The 20733-nt window shown below is 42.6% G+C and overlaps 1 protein-coding gene across 1 annotated transcript in view; it reads right to left on the reverse strand.

Moving 5' to 3' along the window:
* ksr2 (kinase suppressor of ras 2) overlaps window positions 1–20733 on the reverse strand; it is a 157720-nt gene that overhangs the window by 18267 nt on the left and 118720 nt on the right. Inside the window, 8 exon segments of the mRNA XM_039003191.1 lie at window positions 2253–2349; window positions 9650–9845; window positions 11531–11702; window positions 11979–12036; window positions 16755–16827; window positions 17557–17598; window positions 18044–18212; window positions 20013–20127. Coding sequence (XP_038859119.1) covers window positions 2253–2349; window positions 9650–9845; window positions 11531–11702; window positions 11979–12036; window positions 16755–16827; window positions 17557–17598; window positions 18044–18212; window positions 20013–20127 — 922 coding nt within the window.

Below are 20733 nucleotides of genomic sequence, written 5' to 3' on the forward strand. Positions count from 1 at the left end.
TATTTTACTGCTGGTCTTTAATTACTTGTTACTTTTATTTCTTATTATTATTGGTATTTTTTTAAACGGCATTGTTGGTTAGGGGCTTGTAAGTTAGCATTTCACTGTAAGGTTGTATTCGGCGCATGTGGCTAATAACATTTGATTTGATTTGAAGTGCTATCACAACTAAAGCCTTCGACCTGCCTTCTCGATCCTATCACCTTTGTCAAAACAGCTTTTATTTGCATATCTGCAGAAGTGCAAGCTATTGCTAATCATTCCCTGTTTACAGGCACTTTCCCCACTGCACTAAAAACGGTTATGGTGAAACCCATTCTGAAGAAAAGTAATCTAGATTCTTCAGCTCTTAGCAATTTTCGGCCAATCTCCATCCTACCATTCTTAAGCAAAATTCTGGAGAAATTGGTTTTCAAACAACCAAATTATTTTGTATTTGTATTTTTGAAAAATTCCAATCCGGTTTTTGGGCCCACCACAACATAGACAGCCTTAGTTAAAGTGGTAAATTATCTTAGAGCCAACACAAATGCCAAACAGCTCTATGCATTCAACACTGTTGACCATGATGCCGGTCTCCCGGGTGGCGCAGTGGTCTAGGGCACTGCATCGCAGTGCTAGCTGCGCCACCAGAGTCTCTGGGTTCGCGCCCAGGCTGGGCTGGGTTCGTGCCCAGGCTCTGTCGCAGCCGGCCGCAACCGGGAGGTCCGTGGGGCGACGCACAATTGGCATAGCGTCGTCCGGGTTAGGGAGGGTTTGGCCGGTAGGGATATCCTTGTCTCAGTATGTAAAATGTAATAAAATGTATGCACTCTACTGTAAGTCGCTCTGGATAAGAGCGTCTGCTAAATGACTAAAATGTAAATGTAATGATGTCCTTCTGGACATACTGGAGAGGTGGGTTGGTCTCTTAGGTACAGTTCTTAATTGGTTTAGGACCTATTTAACCGGTCGAGAGTTTTGTCACCATTAGTGAACATAACTCAGAGAAAATACATATCACATGCGGCGTTCCACAAGGTTCAATTTTGGGTCCTGTACTGTTCAGTTTATACTGTATATGTTACCCCTTGGCAGCATTATCAGAAAGCACAGTATTGATTTTCACTGTTACGCAGACGATACACAACTTTACATTTGTGTCACCAGAGGATTTGAGCTCCTCTGATAAATTATTAGACTGTATTAGTGATTTAAATACTTGGATGGCTCCCAACTTCCTCCAGCTAAATCAAGACAATACCGAGGTACTTATTGTTGGAGCCAAAGCACATAGAGAGAATCTGGCCGGCACATTTGAATTCACAGGCAATAAAGACAAAACAAAAAACCTAGGTGTTATTTTAGAATCTGAAATCAATTGCGAATTACACATTAGGAATGTGACCAAAATAGCTTTTTACCACCTGAGGAACATTACCAAGATGCGGCCGTTTCTCTCTCAGGCTGATACAGAGAGACTCATCCATGTTTTTATTACAAGCAGGCTTGACTACCGTAATGCTTTCCTGTCTGATCTACCCAAGAAAGCCATTGGTCAACTGCAAAATATACAGAATGCTGCAGCACGTGCACTGACCAAGACCAGACGGAGAGCACACTGCCTGTGAGTTTTAGAATTCATTTTAAACTTCAAATGTTTTTTAAATCCATCCACGATTGTGACCCCAATACATGCCAGACATGCTTTTAAATTATGTACTCAGTAGGTCCCTCAGGTCCTCTGGCACTGGCCTTTTAGTTAAAAATCCCAAAGCCTAGGACCAAGAGGCATGGAGAGGTAGCCTTTAGTTACTATGCCCCGAGCCTCTGGAATAGCCTGCCGGAGAACCTGAGGGGGGCCGAAACTGTGGACATTTTTCAAAGAGATCTCAAAACACACATTTTTAGCTTTGCTTTTCCTTAGGGTGCTTTTTAGTCGTTCAGTTTTATTGTTATTTTTTTGTTTTTTATCCTCTTATGTTTGTTGTGTAGTAAATATTTCAGTTTTATTTTTCCTGTGAAGCACATTGTCTTTGTGCTGTATAAATAAAGCTTGATTTGACTTGATCGTCTCAAGGCTTAAAAATCCTTCTTTAACCTGTCTCCTCCCCTTCATCTATACTGATTAAAGGGGATTGAACAAGTGACATCAATAAGGGATCATAGCTCTCACCTGGAATCCCCTGGTCTGTCTATGTCATGGAAAGAGCAGATGTTCTAAATGTTTTTTTTACACTCAGTGTATATATTGCATGTTTCATTTTTCTGACCTTAACCATCTCCTGGGCGATCTGTCTGGTCTTGTTGACATCCAGGATGACTTTGGCATCCCTCACCACCGAATATAGAGTCCTTCCCTTACACAAGCTGAGAGAGAGATAGACATTACACCTTAACAACACATCATACTATACATTAGAATAGAGTAGAGTAGAATAACATATTCATCTTCACAGCAAGAGATGCATTGCTTCATGAAATCATATGCTATGTTTTTTGTTTTTTTTAACCAGGGGGGCATTGTTAATTAAATTAAATGAATTAAATATGCAACAATGATGATGGTATCACTTCTAGCGTAGGGAAAACCCATCCTGTCATGCCAACCCCTACTGGTGATATATCCTCTAATCACATTACATTATATCGCCAATTGACCACAAACGGAGCATTTGGCTTTGTAGTGGAGGAATAACTGGTGTGACATCTATCTCCAAGGCCCCGTGTTTGGGCTCAGAGGGAAGGCGATGGATGAGAGTAGAAAACAACTAAAGCCAGGGGCTGCCTGCCATCTTTCTATCCACTACTGGTGAATCATAGAATGGTTCCACGAAAGCAATGTCCTCTGATAATTTTGAGCCGCCGACTACTCAACTGTACAGTATGTCATTATCATTTAATCCTAACAAGCGTAGGCCATATTTTATACCAGACCATTTTGCTGTCATGTTGATGGCCCTTGTGAAAGTATAGAGCTACACTGTCATTCAAATGTGGAAGGATTCCTTGATTCTTGTCAAGGTTGGGCATGAGAGGTCAGGGGGGAGGTGGATAGGGAGGGGAAGAGGAGGAGGGGGAGGAGATATCAATGGAAGTTTCATCCCAGAGTGCAGAATTACACCCTCTCACATCTTCTCACCCCAATAGCGCCTTTCCCCTCCTAACCCTCACACCCCAAAGCCTTCCCCCTCACCCTCCTCACCTCATCCTCCCATCCCCCTCACCCCTTCCATTCACCTCCTTACCCCCTCCTCTTACCCCTGAGCCTTTCCCCTCACCCCGACTGTGACGGCTCGACGCAGATAGGTGACATCCAGATGACCTGAGGGCCAGCTGATACCGGAGCTTCATGCATATTCATTCATACCAAGTCGTAAGGTGACAGGAGCCATTTTTAGCATCTCTCTGGGCCCTCTGTGGTTCCAGATGACGAGGCAGGGGCCTTATGTCGCCTGATGATGCACCATCCCCGTCAACAACTTCAGGTATCGTTAAAGATCCAGGGATCTCATCAATTACTGCCATACCTCATTGAAGAGTGGGTGTGTCGTACGGGTGTAAGTGTGTGCATGCATGTGTGTGCGTGCATGCATGTGTGTGTACTGAAGGTTTTGAAAACAGCCAGGGATGGCACTCTTTTCTTATCAAAAGCAAATAAAGTCACCAAAACAATCAGAGGGCCTAACTTTGAAAGCTGAGTAATTATTCTGTATGGATAGAAACCTACAGTGACGAGAAAATATTATTCCACGCTGCGGACGCTCCTGCAAATCAGTCCACACACAGCCACTCAGGAAGAATCAAACACAAACAATCAATATTTATATTTTCCCAATCACTGACGAAACCTGCATCCCCACCTGGTATGAGCCCATTTCTACCTCATTCAGGTTACATTTTTTATGTTTGTCCTGATGCTTTCTGGGGTAATGGGCCTGAATAGAATAATTAAGACTCCTGTTCCGCTAGCTATAATAAGAGCAAGCTCGGCTAGCTATGACTAATAAATACAAGTATTCCTCTGACATTGTCATTTACTTTGATTTCATGCACTCACTCATTTCTAGCACTCAGGACTTCAGAGAACGATAGATTGATCATTTGTATCCACATTTCTAGGCAAGCAGTCAAACCTTATGAGCCATGTTTGGCCTACGCTCAGTCTTATACTTTAGACAACATGACATGGTATCTGTATGATATTGAATCTTTATTCTAGTTCCCATTATTAGCCATTCAATGTCCTTTTTTTATTCATGATGACATGTATTTAAGAGGAACAGAGCACATAAATGAATTATTCAGTTTGCACATGTAAACCCACAGCAGAGATAATTTTCCTCCATAGCCACATATAATAGGGGTAGTCCATATATGATGTGTAATCCCAAACATGTTACTCTCCTGGAATCATTTGCAAATTAACAATTGTGAAGAACATGCTATAATTTCCATTTTGGTGAATGAAGTACAGTACAGAGCAACAGTCTAACCCCACATCTGCCGGGGATGACTGTGTTTTTGTACAAGGCAAAGCATACACTTTGACTTTGAGTGCTCTTAACTATTGTTTGCGAGTGTTGGTGGTTCGCTGATGAGTAAACTTCCCTGAAAGCTCCTCGAGATAATGCCTATATGATTTAGCTAAAGAGCTAATGCGGTCTCAAGTCATGCAAATCCAGCAGATCATCCCAGTCAGTAGCATGCTTGGGCCAGTGAAGAAAATACAGTAATAATGCTTAACTTTATTTTTTCAAAAATAAACTGTTTTTTAGTTATGTTGATTATTTAATCACTTGCGCTGCAAGTATTTGGTACTTGAAAAGTCATTGACGTTTAAGTAGCCGATTTAGAAGCTCTACTGCGCCAATATCATAGCTGCGGGAAGTAGTTTGGGGGTGGGGTACAGTGATTTTGCAGATTTTTTGGGGGGGGGGGCTGCACAGAAGGCGTCTATATCGGTCCGCTAATACAGGACTAGTAAAGGCCCAATGTACTACTTTTGAGATTTTTTAAAAACTAAATGTATTTGAGTGTTTACCAGCATTTGTAACTTGAGTCAGATAATTATCTGTACAAAACAGTTAATTGCGGATTATCAAAATACTGGCTCAATTGGTAGCGCATAACACGTGCAATGCCAGGGTTGTGGGTTCGATTTTCACGGGGGTCCAGTACAAACAAAAAAAAGAAAATGTTTGCACTCACTACTGTAAGTAGCCAGTCGCTCTAGATAAGAGCATCTACTAAAATGTTGCTTGATATATTTTTTCGAGTTAAATTTTTTTTTTTTGCAATTGCAACTTATTTCTGTGACAACTGAAATGTTCTATTCATTCCTTTTCCATTTTTATCGACACTCTTGTCCAGAGCAACTTACAGTAGTGAGTGCACACATTCTCCCCATGGGAATCAAACCCACAACCCTAGCATTGCAACCGCCATTCTCTACCAACTGAGCCACATCATCACAAACCACTTGATCTCTCAATGTACTCAATTACTGTATTGTGCATTGTTTTTCTTCATTGGAAAGTCTACAGGTTAAAACCTAGATTGTCAGGAAAGAAAGGGACAGGGCAAGAACTAATAAAATTCCAACTATTGAATCCTGCAAGATGCTGTTCTTAATTATAAACTGGGTGGTTCGAGCCCTGCATGCTGATTAGCTGACAGCTGTGGTATATCAGACTGTATACCATGTGTATGACAAAACATTTATTGTTACTGCTCTAACCAGTTTACAGTGCAATTGGAAAGTATTCAGACCCCTTGACTTTTTACACATTTTGTTATGTTACAGCCTTATTCTAAAATTGATTAAATAATTGTTTTTCGTTATCAATCTACTCACAATAACAAAGCGAAAACATAATTTTTAGAAATGTTTGTTAATTTATTAAAAATAGAAACAGAAATACCTTATTGACATAAGTATTTAGACCCTTTGCTATGAGACTCGAAAGTGAGCTCAGGTGCATCCTGTTTCCATTGATCATCCTTGTCAAACGCTCCCTAAAACACTTCAGCGAGCAGGCCTTTCTAATCGACCTGGCCCGGGTATCCTGGAAGGATATTGACCTCATCCCGCCAGTAGAGGATGCCTGGTTGCTCTTTAAAAGTGCTTTCCTCACCATCTTAAATAAGCATGCCCCATTCAAAAAATGTAGAACTAAGAACAGATATAGCCCTTGGTTTATCCCAGACTTGACTTCCAATGACCAGCACAAAAACATCCTGTGGCGTACTGCATTAGCGTCAAATAGCCCCCGCGATATGCAACTTTTCAGGGAAGTCAGGAACCAATATACACAGTCAGTCAGCTAAGTATAGCTTTTTCAAACAGAAATTTGCATCCTTTAGCCCTAATTACAAAATGTTTTGGGACACTGTAAAGTCCATGGAGAATAAGAGCACCTCCTCCCAGCTGCCCACTGCATTGAGGCTAGGAAACACTGTCACCACAGATAAATCTACGATAATCAATCATTTCAAAAAGCATTTTTCTACGGCTGGCCATGCTTTCCACCTGGCTACCCCTACCCTGGCCAACAGCTCCGCACCACCTGCAGAAACTTGCCCAAGTCCCCCCCGCTTCTCCTTCACCCAAATCCAGACAGATGATGTTCTCAAAGAGCTGCAAAATCTGGATCCCTACAAAGCAGCTGGTCTAGACAATCTGGACCCTCTCTTTCTAAAATTATCCGCCAAAATTGTTGCAACCCCTATTACTAGCCTCTTCAATCTCTCTTTCTTATCGTCTGAGATCCCGAAAGATTGGAAAGCTGCCGCGGTCATCCCCCTCTTCAAAGGGGGAGACACTCTAGACCCAAACTGTTATAGACCTATATCCATCCTGCCCTGCCTTTCTAAAATCTTCGAAAGCCAAGTTAACAAACAGATCACCGACCATTTCGAATCCCACCGTACCTTCTCCACTATGCAATCTGGTTTAGGAGCTGGTCATGGGTGCACCTCAGCCACGCTCAAGGTCCTAAACTATATCATAACCGCCATCGATACAAGACAATACTGTGCAACCGTCTTCATCGACCTGGCCAAGGCTTTTGACTCTGCCAATCACCGCATTCTTATCGGCAGACTCAACAGCCTTGGTTTCTCAAATGACTGCCTCGCCTGGTTCACCAACTACTGCTCAGATAGAGTTCAGTGTGTCAAATCAGAGGGCCTGTTGTCCGGACCTTTGGCAGTCTCTATGGGGGTGCCACAGGGTTCAATTCTCGGGCCGACTCTTTTCTTTGTATATATCAATGATGTCGCTCTTGCTGCTAGTGATTCTCTGATCCACCTTTACGCAGACGACACCATTCTGTATACATCTGGCCCTTCTTTGGACACTGTGTTAACTTCTTATGGCTGGGGGCAGTATTGAGTAGCTTGGATGAATAAGGTGCCCAGAGTAAACTGCCTGCTACTCAAGCCCAGAAGCTAAGATATGCATATTATTAGTAGATTTGGATAGAAAACACTCTGAAGTTTCTAAAACTGTTTGAATGATGTCTGTGAGTATAACAGAACTCATATGGCAGGCAAAAATCAGAGAACAAATCCAATCAGGAAGTGGGAAATCTGAGGTTTGTAGGTTTGCCTATCCAATATACAGTGTCTATGGGGTCATATTGCACTTCCTAAGGTTTCCACTAGATGTCAACAGTCTTTAGAACCTTGTTCCAGGCTTCTACTGTGAAGGATGAGGGAATGAGGGCTGTTTCAACCAGATGTCTGGCAGAGTGCCATGAGCTCACTCAGGCGCTCCCCCGTGAGAGGTAGCTGCGTTCCTTTTTGTTTCTAAATACAAAGGAATTCTCCGGTTGAAACATTATTGAAGATTTATGTTAAAAACATCCTAAAGATTGATTCTATACAGCGTTTGACATGTTTCTATGAACTGTAATGGAACTTTTTGACTTTTCGTCTGGCCTGCGCGTCATGAATTTGGATTTTTGAACTAAACACACAAACAAAAAGGAGGTATTTGGACATAAATTATGGACTTTCTCGAACAAAACAAACATTTATTGTGGAAGTGGGATTCCTGGGAGTGCATTCTGATGAAGATCATCAAAGGTAAGTGAATATTTTTAATGCTATTTCTGACTTCTGTTGACTCCACAACATGACGGGTACCTGTATGGCTTGTTTTTGTGTCAGCGCCGTACTCAGATTATTGCATGGTGTGCTTTTCCGTAAAGTTTTTTTGAAATCTGACACAGCGGTTGCATTGAGGAGAAGTGGATCTATAATTCCATGTATAACACTTGTATTGTCATCAACATTTATGATGAGTATTTCTGTAAATTGATGTGGCTCTCTGCAAAATCACCGGATGTTTTGGAGGCAAAACATTACTGAACATAACGCACCAATGTAAACTGAGATTTTTGGATATAAATATGAACTTTATCGAACAAAACATACATGTATTGTGTAACATGAAGTCCTATGAGTGTCATCTGATGAAGATCATCAAAGGTTAGTGATTAATTTTATCTCTATTTCTGCTTTTTGTGACTCCTCTCTTTGGCTGGAAAAATGGCTGTGTTTTTCTGTGACTAGGTACTGACCTAACAATCAGATGGTGTACTTTCATCGTAAAGCCTTTTTGAAATCGGACACTGTGGTGGGATTAACAACAAGTTTATCTTTAAAATGTTCTAAAATACTTGTATGTTTGAGGAATTTTAATTATGAGATTTCTGTTGTTTGAATTTGGCGCCCTGCACTTTCACTGGCTGTTGTCAAGTCGATCCCGTTAACGGGATCTCAGCCGTAAGAAGTTTTAAGGGTCTCTTTTCCAAGCTTAAAATGATAAACTTTCAACATTGGCCAGATGCAAGTACCTTCAGTCCAGTAAAATAAAAAAAGCTAATTATTTCAATTCATGCTCCACAGTGCCTCACAAGTGCTACACCAACTGATCTATTTTGTTATCAAAGCTTTGAGTTTTGAAATATAATATGGTCTGAGAATAACAATATTGGCAGGCCAGGCATGTAGACAATATGCAGTGATAATGTATTAGGCCTATTGCCCAAACCTCATTCATACAGAACAGTTTTTATTAAGTTAATGTTACATTTTTTAATTTTTTTAAAGATCTTGGCTTGCTTTTTGACTGCGAAAGTGATCTTGACTCAGAAAAGATTAGTGACCACTGCTCTAAATACTCAAATTCATGTTAAGTAAAAAAACAATACAAAATAAAAATGGCTGACACCATTCAAACCAATGAGTGTTTGGAACTTTTTCCTACAGAGCTAAACTGTTTTACAATAGCTTTTCAGGCATTTTGATGTTAACGTTCCGGAGAAATGTTGCGATAGTATTCCACTTCACAACTCTATGAGGTGAACACAAGAGGATCAGGAGCAGGAGAGGTGAATTTAAGGAGGGGGCTACTTTGACAGGAAAAGGGTTGGGCTCCTTCCCTATACTGCAAGACCAGCTGCTGGTAATAAACACAAAATATGTTAATTATTGCATTGCCACTCCTAAGCTGTCAAGTATGTTTATTACAGGGTTGTCTGACCCAATACCTCTCCTGTGCTTGAAGAGCGCACGCAACAACATGCTTGCTGATTAAGTCTTCAGTTGACTGTAATCCATGTTGGAACAGAGCTCAGGAATTACAAACATCATCACTCACCTGGTGATGATGGCCAGGTGTGGAGGGCTCATGCAGGCGCCCATGAAGAGGACCACATTCTCATGCCGAGTGTTTCGGTAGGCCATCACCTCCCTCTTGAAGGCCTTGAGCTGGTCCTCATTGTCACGCTCGATGTCGATGAGGCGGATGGCCACCTCGCCATGCCAGCGCCCGTGGAACACTTGGCCGAAGCGACCTGAAGAGGGCAGAAGGTACTGTAACTTAGAGGTTAGAGAGGTGTGGTGGTTAATTTCTTTACTATCAAATGAGGAGAGACAAACGTATCACACAAGTCAGAGTTATACTTAAACTAAATCTTTCATAGTGAGAGATTTGCAATAGAAATGGCTTGTCGACGAATCAGTGTCTCTGTTGATGAAAACAGATGTTTTGAACGGGTCACAAGGTCAGACTTTTTAAATGAGAAAGGAGTATCCTGTAGCCAGATAGCATTCGCTATAAATTATTGTTCAGTTTGGTCCCTAAGACGAGGTTCCAATCTCGTTCCTGGTACTTCATAGCACAAAAACACCAACTCATCCAATGGCATAAATCAATTGTCAACTCCAGACAACTCCTTCTTGACCCCACTCCTGGACAAGCTCACTGAGGGGAGTGAGCCTCTAGGTCATACACTAACCCAGGATAACATCAGAGATGACATACAATGGTTCCAGACACTACCACACACATCCCCCAATGCTAAGGGAGGGAGTGACTGGCGCACAGACATTGTGGAGACAAGTAATTGGTTCCCCATTAATCACGCCATCCCTTCACATGGTTTAAGAACAGGTAGACACATTCACATATGAAGACAATGTTCCCTCCTGTCCTCTTCCCTTTCTGATATTCTGCATAGCACCAGGGACATGTGGAAGACAAGCCTGACCTCTCCCCTCTCTGGGCCCCAGGTGACTGAGCCCCAGCTGAGGGAAGAAGTGCAACTGCCAACACCAGAGTCCGAAGGGATACATTCTAATAACAAGTATATCACATAAGCATATTATGCAGATAAGACATCTTTATTATCTATGTTACACAACTAATTCTGATTCTTCCGCCACAGAGGTTTCAAGCCTGACACTAAAAAGTGGGGTCTGAATTGGTAACTGGAGGGCTGCCGTTTTCAGGGGGGTGAAGCAATTAGGTGGACCAATTTCCACTGTAAGAGTTGGACTAATACAATTTTATTGTATGGTATTGTATCTCATTGACATTATTTCAATTAATGTATTTATTGCTTATTTGTTGGATAAAACAAGTTGACTGCAAAATCCCTTTCATTTGAACCATTCATCATTCCAGGCAATACTATAGCTACAATGTCAATTGTACCTCTTCCCTGTTAATTGGTTCTGTATCCTGATAGGCTAGCTCATTGAGCGGCTGTTTGAACACAGGTGTGGTCCCTGTGACCTAATTATTGAAGGAAACGCTTTTAACAGCAGGTGTGTCATTGTTTAAGAGATCCTTGTGTGTGTAAGGTGAGCCACAGTTTTAGCCATCAGTTACTTGTTTACTTGGTTTATCCTGCCGTTTTACAATAAATTAAGCATTTTTGCACATTTTACTTCTGTTGGTTTTTAATGCCTTTTAAGTGGTAGAGCATAGGCCAGCTCTCTCACAGTATTGTATGAATAATAATAATACATTACATTTCTATAACGCTTTTCATAGAATCGCTAAGCGCTTCAAGAACAAAAAAGAAGCAAGCAATATATCATGACAGGTCAACCAATAGAGGCCAAGTCTTTGAAAGCTGCATCCTCCGAAGATGGAAAGGGTCAGATCATGGCTTGAGCGGAGAGAGCTGGTCAGATGATGGTGATGGAGTCTGCTGATCTTGTCAGAGGCTGTTCATTTAAGTCTGTCTATTACCTTTCCCGATGAGCTCCCCTATCTCTAGCTGTTCGAAGGGGATGTCCCACTCCTGGAGAAAGATGGAGGTCTGGCTGGCTTTACGGGGGAAGTTACGGGCCGACAGCAGAGACAGGTTCATCTCCTCAAACTCATCCTCCGAGTACTCCGCCTCGTCGTTGCCCTCCTCGTTCTGCTCAGGAGAGGAAGAGTGAGACTAATTTCCATCCAGGTTAACAATAACTGTTTTATAATAATTATTGAATGTGCTGTCCTCTACTGTACAATTATATTCAAATAAAATCCAATTAGATTAAATTGAAACGGTGAAAATGGACAGCCTTGTTGTGGGGTTGCAGAGGATTACCATCTGGATGCGTCAGCATGCCAAACTATAACAGACATGACAAAGGCTACACAGATCTTATTCAGAAAGAAATCATACAAAGCCCTCAGATGGGGGACTCACGTCTGATGTCGGTTCAACCTCAATCTGTAGTAAAGGGTTTAAAGGGTTCACCTCGATTCTGAAAACAAGAGCGTGGCATGCAGACGGGAATTATGAGCACTTTACATCCCACACGTTAGCATTATACATATATGCACTGAACCGTGTTGAATCATGCATCATGGACATTGATTAAACACCATACACTTAGTGAGCCATCCTTTTCGTCCATTTAGTTGCAGTTAACCTTTCCTAACCTCTCTGTATCATCATTACAGATTCACACACAGTATCTGTGTGAGGAGAGACACTGATTGGCAGCTCAGTGTCGTGACGATATGTGTATGAAATTATATGTGGTCCCTGTGGCGCGTGGGGCCCCTGGTAGGGCCTCTGTCTCCTAATGAGAGGATCCAGCCGGGGCCAGAGAGAGGCCCTCATTAAACCAGGGAAGAGGCCATTAAGGCAGGGGAATCAGCCAGCTGCCACTGGGTGCTGGCTAGGCGAGGGAGAGCGTGGAGCTGCACACAGAGAAGACTGGCTTTAATTAAATCATGAGAATGTGTGTTTCATAACCAAGATAATGTATTCATATTTGTCAGAAGGCAGAGAAGGAGAGGGGAAAGACAGAGAGGGAGAGAGCAGTGGGGGTGAGAGAGAGAGAAAGAGAGAGTGTGTGTGCCCGAGTGAGAGATAGGGAGGAAAAAAAGGGAGCAATAGCGAGAGAGACAGAGCGACTGTTGCTGGCTGCACCTTAAACTAATTTCCCCTGTCATATTGACACTGAAACAACACCCGTGTCAGTCAAAAACAAGTCATTCAAACAGCCACCTATTTCTATCAGCTTAAACACCACCAGCAATTGACTATAAAAATTGTCTATGAAAGCTAGAGTTACTGAACGCTACCTTTTAGTTTTGTGATTGATTGAGATTATAATGTAATTAGCTGGACTCCAAAGACGTCAATTGAGTAGGGGGATGAGATATCCATGGGAGCGATACTAAAAAAGGAATGACCATTTCAATAAGCATCAAAATTGAAAATCGTCTATGAAAGCTAGTTTAGGTTTATTTGAACATCTTGGTACATATGCAGTTACTGAAAGCTAAAGTTACTGAGTGCTACTTTGGGTTTAGTTTTGTGATCGATTGAGACTCTAATCTAATTAGATGAGTAGTCCAAAGACATCTCCATCACTCCTTGTCTCCTCCTTCTGCTTGTTTTCCACAGCCGTGGTTTTCAAAAAACCAAGCGGAATCCAGTTGGCATCGTAACTGTAGCGTGAAGTGAAGGCCATACTAATATTAGCCCCAGAGTGTTTGTCTAGCCCTTCATCTCTCATTGAAATTGTCACCAAAACATCTTTGCTCAAATAATTCAAAGTCCCTATCCTCTTTAACCAATGAAGGGACAGAGATAGACAGACAAGATGTGATATGAGGGTTATCTGAAACAGTCTGTTTTTTGCCCACACGATCATGCGGACATTACTCTGCGACCGCATCGCTTGACAACATTTCTCAGCACATCATTAAAAAAGAACATTTAGGTCATTTTCTGACATACTTCACTGGCAAAAGGATTCGGAGGAAGAACCAGAGGTATTTGTCAACAGTCTAACTCAAAAATGGCACCGGAGAACAAGGCTGACGTTTTACGTATTCCTAACCAATTGTGTTTGCGTTGTTTGTAACTTGTTTTTTTACTTATTTTGTACATAATGTTGCTGCTACCGTCTCTTATTACCGAAAATAACTTCTGGGCATCAGAACTGCGATTACTCACCACGGACTGGCAGAATCCTTTTTTTCCTTTAACGAGCCCGACATGAATGATATACTGCTTTCCCGGGAACAGGCCCAGATCCCCGTCATTTGCATGAAGAGAAGGCCGAGAAAAAGGGGCCAGAGGGCGGGCTGCCTTCTGAGAATTCGTAGGCGATCGAATAAACCCCCACTTCCATAACCCCCACTTCCATCCATTCTGCTAGCAAGCATGCAATCTTTAGAAAATAAAATCGATGACCTATGCGGAAGATTAAACTACCAACGGGACATTCAAAACTGTAATATCTTATGCTTCACGGAGTCATGGCTGAACGATGACATTATCAACATGCAGCTGGCTGGTTATACGCTGTATCGGCAGGACAGAACAGCGGCATCTGGTAAGACAAGGGGTGGCGGACTATGTATTTTTGTAACAGCTGGTGCACGATATCTCAGGAAGTCTCGAGGTTTTGCTCGCATGAGGTAGAGTATCTCATGATAAGCTGTAGACCACACTATCTACCTAGAGAGTTTCCATCTGTATTTTTCGTAGCTGTCTACATACCACCACAAACTGATGCTGGCACTAAGACCGCACTGAATGAGCTGTATTCCGCCATAAGAAAACAGGAAAACGCTCACACAGAGGCGGCACTCAAAGTAGCCGCGGACATTCATGCAGGGAAACTTAAATCCGTCTTACCAAATTTCTATCAGCATGTTAAATGTGCAACCAGAGGGGGGAAAAATATGGACCACCTTTACTCCACACACAGAGACGCATACAAAGCTCTCCCTTGCCTTCCATTTGGCAAATCTGACCATAATTCTATCCTCCTGATTCCTGTTTTCAAGCAAAAATTAAAGCAGGAAGCACCAGTGACTATCAATAAAAAAGTGGTCAGATGAAGCAGATGCTAAGCTACAGGACTGTTTTGCTAGCACAGACTAGAATATGTTCCGGGATTCCTCCGATGGCATTGAGGAGTACACCACATCAGTCATTGGCTTCATCAATAAGTGCATCGATGACGTCGTCCCCACAGTGGCCGTATGTACAAACCCTAACCAGAAGCCATGGATTACAGGCAACATCCGCACTGAGCTAAAGGCTAAAGCTGCCGCTTTCAAGGAGTGGGACTCTAACCTGGAAGCTTATAAGAAATTCCGCTATACCCTCCGACAAACAGGCAAAGCATCAATACAGGACTAAGATCAAATCGTACTACACCGGCTCTGACGCTCGTCGGATGTGGCAGGGCTTGCAAACCATTACAGACTACAAAGGGAAGCGCAGCCGAGAGCTACCCAGTGACACGAGCCTACCAGACGAGGTAAACTACTTCTATGCTCGCTTCGAGGAAAATAACACTGAAACATGCATGAGAGCACCAGCTGTTCCCGGAAGACTGTGTGATCATGCTTTCCGCAGCCGATGTGAGTACGTCCTTTAAACAGGTCAACATTCACAAGGCAGCAGGGCCAGACGGATTACCAGGATGTGTACTGCGAGCATGCGCTGACCAACTGGCAAGTGTCTTCACTGACATTTTCAACCTCTCCCTGTCCGAGTCTGTAATACCAACATGTTTTAAGCAGACCACCATAGTCCCTGTGCCCAAGAACACTAAGGTAACCTTCCTAAATGACTACCGACCCGTAGCACTCACGTCTGTAGTCATGAAGTGCTTTGAAAGGCTGGTCATGGCTCACATCAACGCCATAATCCCAGAAACCCTAGACCCACTCCAATTTGCATACCGCCCTAATAGATCCACAGATGATGCAATCTCTATTGCACTCCACCCTGCCCTTTCACACCTGGACAAAAGGAACACCTATGTGAGAATGCTATTCATTGAATACAGCTCAGCGTTCAACACCATAGTGCCCTCAAAGCTCATCAATAAGCTAAGGACCCTGGGACTAAACACCTCCCTCTGCAACTGTATCCTGGACTTCCTGACGGGCCACCCCCAGGTGGTAAGGGTAGATAACAACACATCCGCCATGCTGATCCCTCAACACTTGGGCCCCTCAGGGGTGCGTGCTCAGTCCCCTCCTGTACTCCCTGTTCATTCATGACTGCACGGCCAGGTATGACTCCAACACCATCATTAAGTTTGCCGATGACACAACAGTGGTAGGCCTGATCACCGACAACAACGAGGCAGCCTATAGGGAGCAGGTCAGAGACCTGGCCATGTGGTGCCAGGACAACAACCTCTCCCTCAACGTGATCAAGACAAAGGAGATGATTGTGGACTACAGAAAAAAGAGGACTGAGCACGCCCCCATTCTCATAAACGGGGCTGTAGTGGAGCAGGTTGAGCTTCAAGTTCCTTGGTGTCCACATCACCAACAAACTAACATGGTCCAAGCACACCAAGACAGCCGTGAAGAGGGCACGACAAAACCTATTCCCCCTCAGGAGACTGAAAAAATTTGGCATGGGTCCTCAGATCCTCAAAAGGTTCTAGAGCTGCACTATCGAGAGCATCCGGACTGGTTGCATCACTGCCTGGTATAGCAACTGCTCGGCCTCCGACTGCAAGGAACTACAGAGGGTAGTGCGTACGGCCCAGTACATCACTGGGGCCAAGCTTCCTGCCATCCAGGACCTCTATACCAGGCGGTGTCAGAGCAAGGCCCTAAAAATTGTCAAAGACTCCAGCCACCCTAGTCATAGACTGCCCCCCCCCCCCTTTTACACCGCTGCTACTCTCTGTTGTTATCATCTATGCATCGTCACTTTAATAACTCTTCCTACATGTACATATTACCTCAACTAACCGGTGCCCCCAAACATTGACTCTGTACCGGTACCCCCCTGTGTATAGTCTCACTATTGTTATTTTACTGCTGCTCTGTAATTACTTGTTACTTTTATTTCTTACTCTTACTCGTATTTTTTTTGAACTGCATTGTTGGTTAGGGGCTCGTAAGTAAGCATTTCACTGTAAGGTCTACACCTGTTATATTCGGAGCATGTGACTAATACGATTTGATCTAGAGTTCTACTCACCCAGGCTCAGACAGGACAGGGTGAAGGATGACCTGGGGTGTTCTGTTGGGGCCCTCTGGTGCCGGGGCCACGTCTGGAGCAGTATACAGTATATGGTAAATCATAAAATAGCTCTTATACCATGGTAACTATAGTGTAATAATCTATGTATGTAATAACCCTGTAATAGTCTACTGAGCTCTGCTGGGGGCTTCAAGGGCCATGCCTGGGGAGTGAGATCCATGCTAAATCATAACAACAATACAGGGGCTGTAAATAATAAATAATAAGCATTAGAAGTTGTTACTACTCAGGACTTGAGATACTCTATCAGGACCAATCCTATACCACCATACTGTATCTCCTAAATGTTCTATCCCACCCCCATATGATTTCAGTCACATCCCCTCTTGTCAAATATCTCTCTAAAACAGTGTTTCTTCATCCTGGTCCTAAGGAACCAAAGGGGTGCACATTTTGGTTTTTGCCCTAGCACTACACACATGATTAAAATCATCAAAGCTTGATAAATGGAATCAGCTGTGTTGTGCTAGGGCCAAAACCAAAAAGGACCAGGATTAAGAAACACTGTTTTAAAAGACCCTTCTGAAATGGTCCAGCCAGGAGAGGCTCCAAAGTCTCCACACTAAGGGACCAAAAACTAAAACAGGCTTCGAGAGAAAAAAGGCTAAGAGTTTAGAAGCTGTCAAGGAGGAGAGAACAGAATCATCAAATCACAACATCAAAAAAGTCCTCCTCCTCTTCCTTTGGCCTAGTGCAGTGCATTTTGGTTAGGCGTAATGATCAATTAAGAGGCTTTTACCTGGGAAGATGAACTGCTGCTTGTATTTGAAGTAAGAAGAAGCTGCAGAGAGGGAGAGAGGGAGAATGGGTCTGAGTGGTACAGAGCTGGGTTCATAGAAGGGTTGAAATGACAATAATGATATTTCTTTCCTAAAGCAGAGATATAGGACAGACAGCTCTAAAAATCAAAGAGTAGTGACACTACATTTACTACTATCAGATACAATTTCTAAATGCACTTTAAAGACATCCTCCAGCAATTTTTGAAGTTTCCCAAGTATAAATACAGTAATGTACTGTACACACACTTATTAAGCATAACAAATTTTTTTGAGCAAATGTGTGTTTTTTAGACACAACAATAAACTTCAAGGAGTAGGGCATTCAAGAGTTGGTCTGATATGATGTCAAACCTGGACCCCTTATTGAGATGTGCCTTTTGTTAAGTACATCAGGTGTAAAATGGGGTGAAAATGAGACGAGTAGGTTTTCATTTCATCCTGTACCTGTGAAGTTGAACTGTTTCTGTTGCCGTGCTGACTGTGGGGAGGGGTGTAGGGGGGAGGGAGGGGTGGCACTGGAAGGGAGGGGTGGAGCGGGTGAGGAAGGGGTGGAGGAGGTGGTGGAGGAGGGGTTACTGCTGGAGTCTGGCTGGTACGGGACAGGGATGTGATCCTGAGGACAGAAAGAGAGTGAGAGAGAGAGTGAGAGAGAGATAGATAAAGGTGGAGAGAGGAGAGATGAGACATGGGGAGAGAAAGGTAGAGACGAGAGAGAGAGAGAGTGAGGGGTAAAACAAAAAAACAAAAAAAGAGAGAGAGTGAGGGAGTCAATTTCAAGGTGTAAAATGAATACAGACCTACAGGTGAAAAAAGTCTCAAAACTGACTGTGAATCCAAAATAATTTCATTTTCCTAGGCTTGTGAGTTTACTTGCTGTTTACATGATAGCTTTTTTGGTGCCCTTCAGTAGAACATTGACAGACAGCTCATCCCCCTGTGAGTCACACACTCTCTTCTTCTCAGGCACCTCTCTCCTGTATCCACCTCAGTGCCTGGGGCACAGAATTAAATATACCAGTACTATAATGCATTTCTATGGCCTAGAGCAGGTAGAACTCTGTCTCTTTTCAGACTTCCTCATTCAGAAGATAACACCTGACAATGCACCTGTCGACTAATTGTGTTGTTATGACACGGGTCTATAGAGATAGTGCTGCTCAAGATAGGAGATAGGGGAGAGATATGCTGGCTTTTCTCTGAGAGATAAAAGCTCTATTACGTTGTAAGGTATAAATAAGTGGCCTTGGTTGCACTTGCTTATTATGGAGCGCTGCTATGTGTGTTCATTAATAGCACCCACCCCACACACACACACACACACACACACGCACACATACATACACACCATGAACTTTTTGTGGTTGTATTGATGTGGTAGAGTAAGGGAGATCTCGTCTCAAACTACTTATGGTCACAGTGAATTAAAAAAAAGGTTCTATCTTGTTTAAATAAAGACTCAAAGCAATCAAATGGGTTATATTTCATGTGACAGGACATCTGATGAAGACCAAATAAGACAAATATAATCTTATTATATATAAAACTATAACTCTCATCCACTAAAAGTTGTCTAAAACGCTATAGTGTGGGTTTCCAAACAAAATACCTCCCTTATGAAGTTATGAGGACTTGCAAACTTAAAAATGGGGTAGGGGTATTTGCGGAAATCCCAAACAATGTTTGAAGAATTGAAAAGTATCTGTGGGTGTCACGCCCTGGCCTTAGTATTCTTTGTTTCATTTATTATTTTAGTTAGGTCAGGGTGTGACATGGGGAAGGTATGTGTTTTTTGTATTGTCTAGGGTGGTTGTATGGTTTAGGGGGTTAAGTAGAGTAGATGGGTTAGTGTTCAGTGTAGGTGTCTAGGAAAGTCTATGGTTGCCTGAATTGGTTCTCAATCAGAGACAGCTGGTTATTGTTGTCTCTGATTGGGAGCCATATTTAAGGCAGCCATGGGCTTTAGCTGTTTGTGGGTAATTGTCTATGTCTAGTCTATGTTGCATGTTTGCACTTAGTCATTTATAGCTTCACGTTCGTCATTTTGTTGTTTTGTTTCGTTTGTTCTTCTTCTAAATAAAGAGAATATGTATTTTTCACACGCTGCGCCTTGGTCCTCTCTCTCACCCAAAGACGATCGTGACAGTGGGATTGATGAGCTGCTACTTTTGAAGTGTGAAAATGAATTTGTTTTTATATAATCCAGTTGACGGTGGTTGGTCCAGTAATACTGGTCCGTCTGACTGGACTTCAGGTGATGCACATTTCAAACAGCCCAAAAAACATTTCAAACAGACCAAAATAACAGATATCAAGACAACAGAGCTCAGATGTGGAAGCACGGAACGGGGGGTGCGTGTGTGTGTGTGGGCGCACGTACATGTGAGCATGCGTTCATGCGTCTGGTAGTTCCTACCTTGTTGATTTTGTTGGTTTTGGGCAGCGTCTGACTGATGTGCAGGTCTGTGTACCTGAGCGGGTTGTTGATGTCACATGGTACCGATTCAGTCCGTACCAAACGAGCTGGGGAGAGACCAAATCAGACAAACAACAAAACACTGAGAGAAAGTCTTTATTTTCTCGAAATTCTGAATGTGAAAATATGACAAACTCTTCTTCTTTGAAGATGGTCCTTTTTGCTCTCGCAAGGGAACACTTAAGAACTCCCTAAGATACTGTAGCTTGCCAACTTCAAGTAGCAGAGACTTGAATCTTCCCTTGCTTTTTTGAAGGTTCCGTACTAAACAAAAGAAAGGTTCATAAATGGATTATTTTACCTTGATTTCCTTGGTGATCTGTCATACCGGTTGGGTGAAAAAGAGAAAGGTGTAAAGAACATACAGTTAAAGCTCACTTTAGATGACAGAGAATCTTTTAAATGAGTACTTCAAACAAAAGCACTATCACAGAGAATGAGTAGTCTTTTAAAGTAATACTTCAATAACATAAGCACTATAACAGAGAATGAGTCGTTTTTTAAAGTAAAGTTTCAATAACAAAAGCACTATAATAGAGAATGAGGAGCTTTTAAAATAGTACTCCAATAACAAAAGCACCTATATTCTAACAATCCTAATAAGTATACCTAATATGAATATGTTTTGCGCTGCGGAATTACAGTAGGGCTATATATGTGT

Source organism: Salvelinus namaycush, chromosome 1 (assembly GCF_016432855.1).
Source record: "Salvelinus namaycush isolate Seneca chromosome 1, SaNama_1.0, whole genome shotgun sequence".
Classification (NCBI taxonomy): Eukaryota; Metazoa; Chordata; class Actinopteri; order Salmoniformes; family Salmonidae; genus Salvelinus; species Salvelinus namaycush.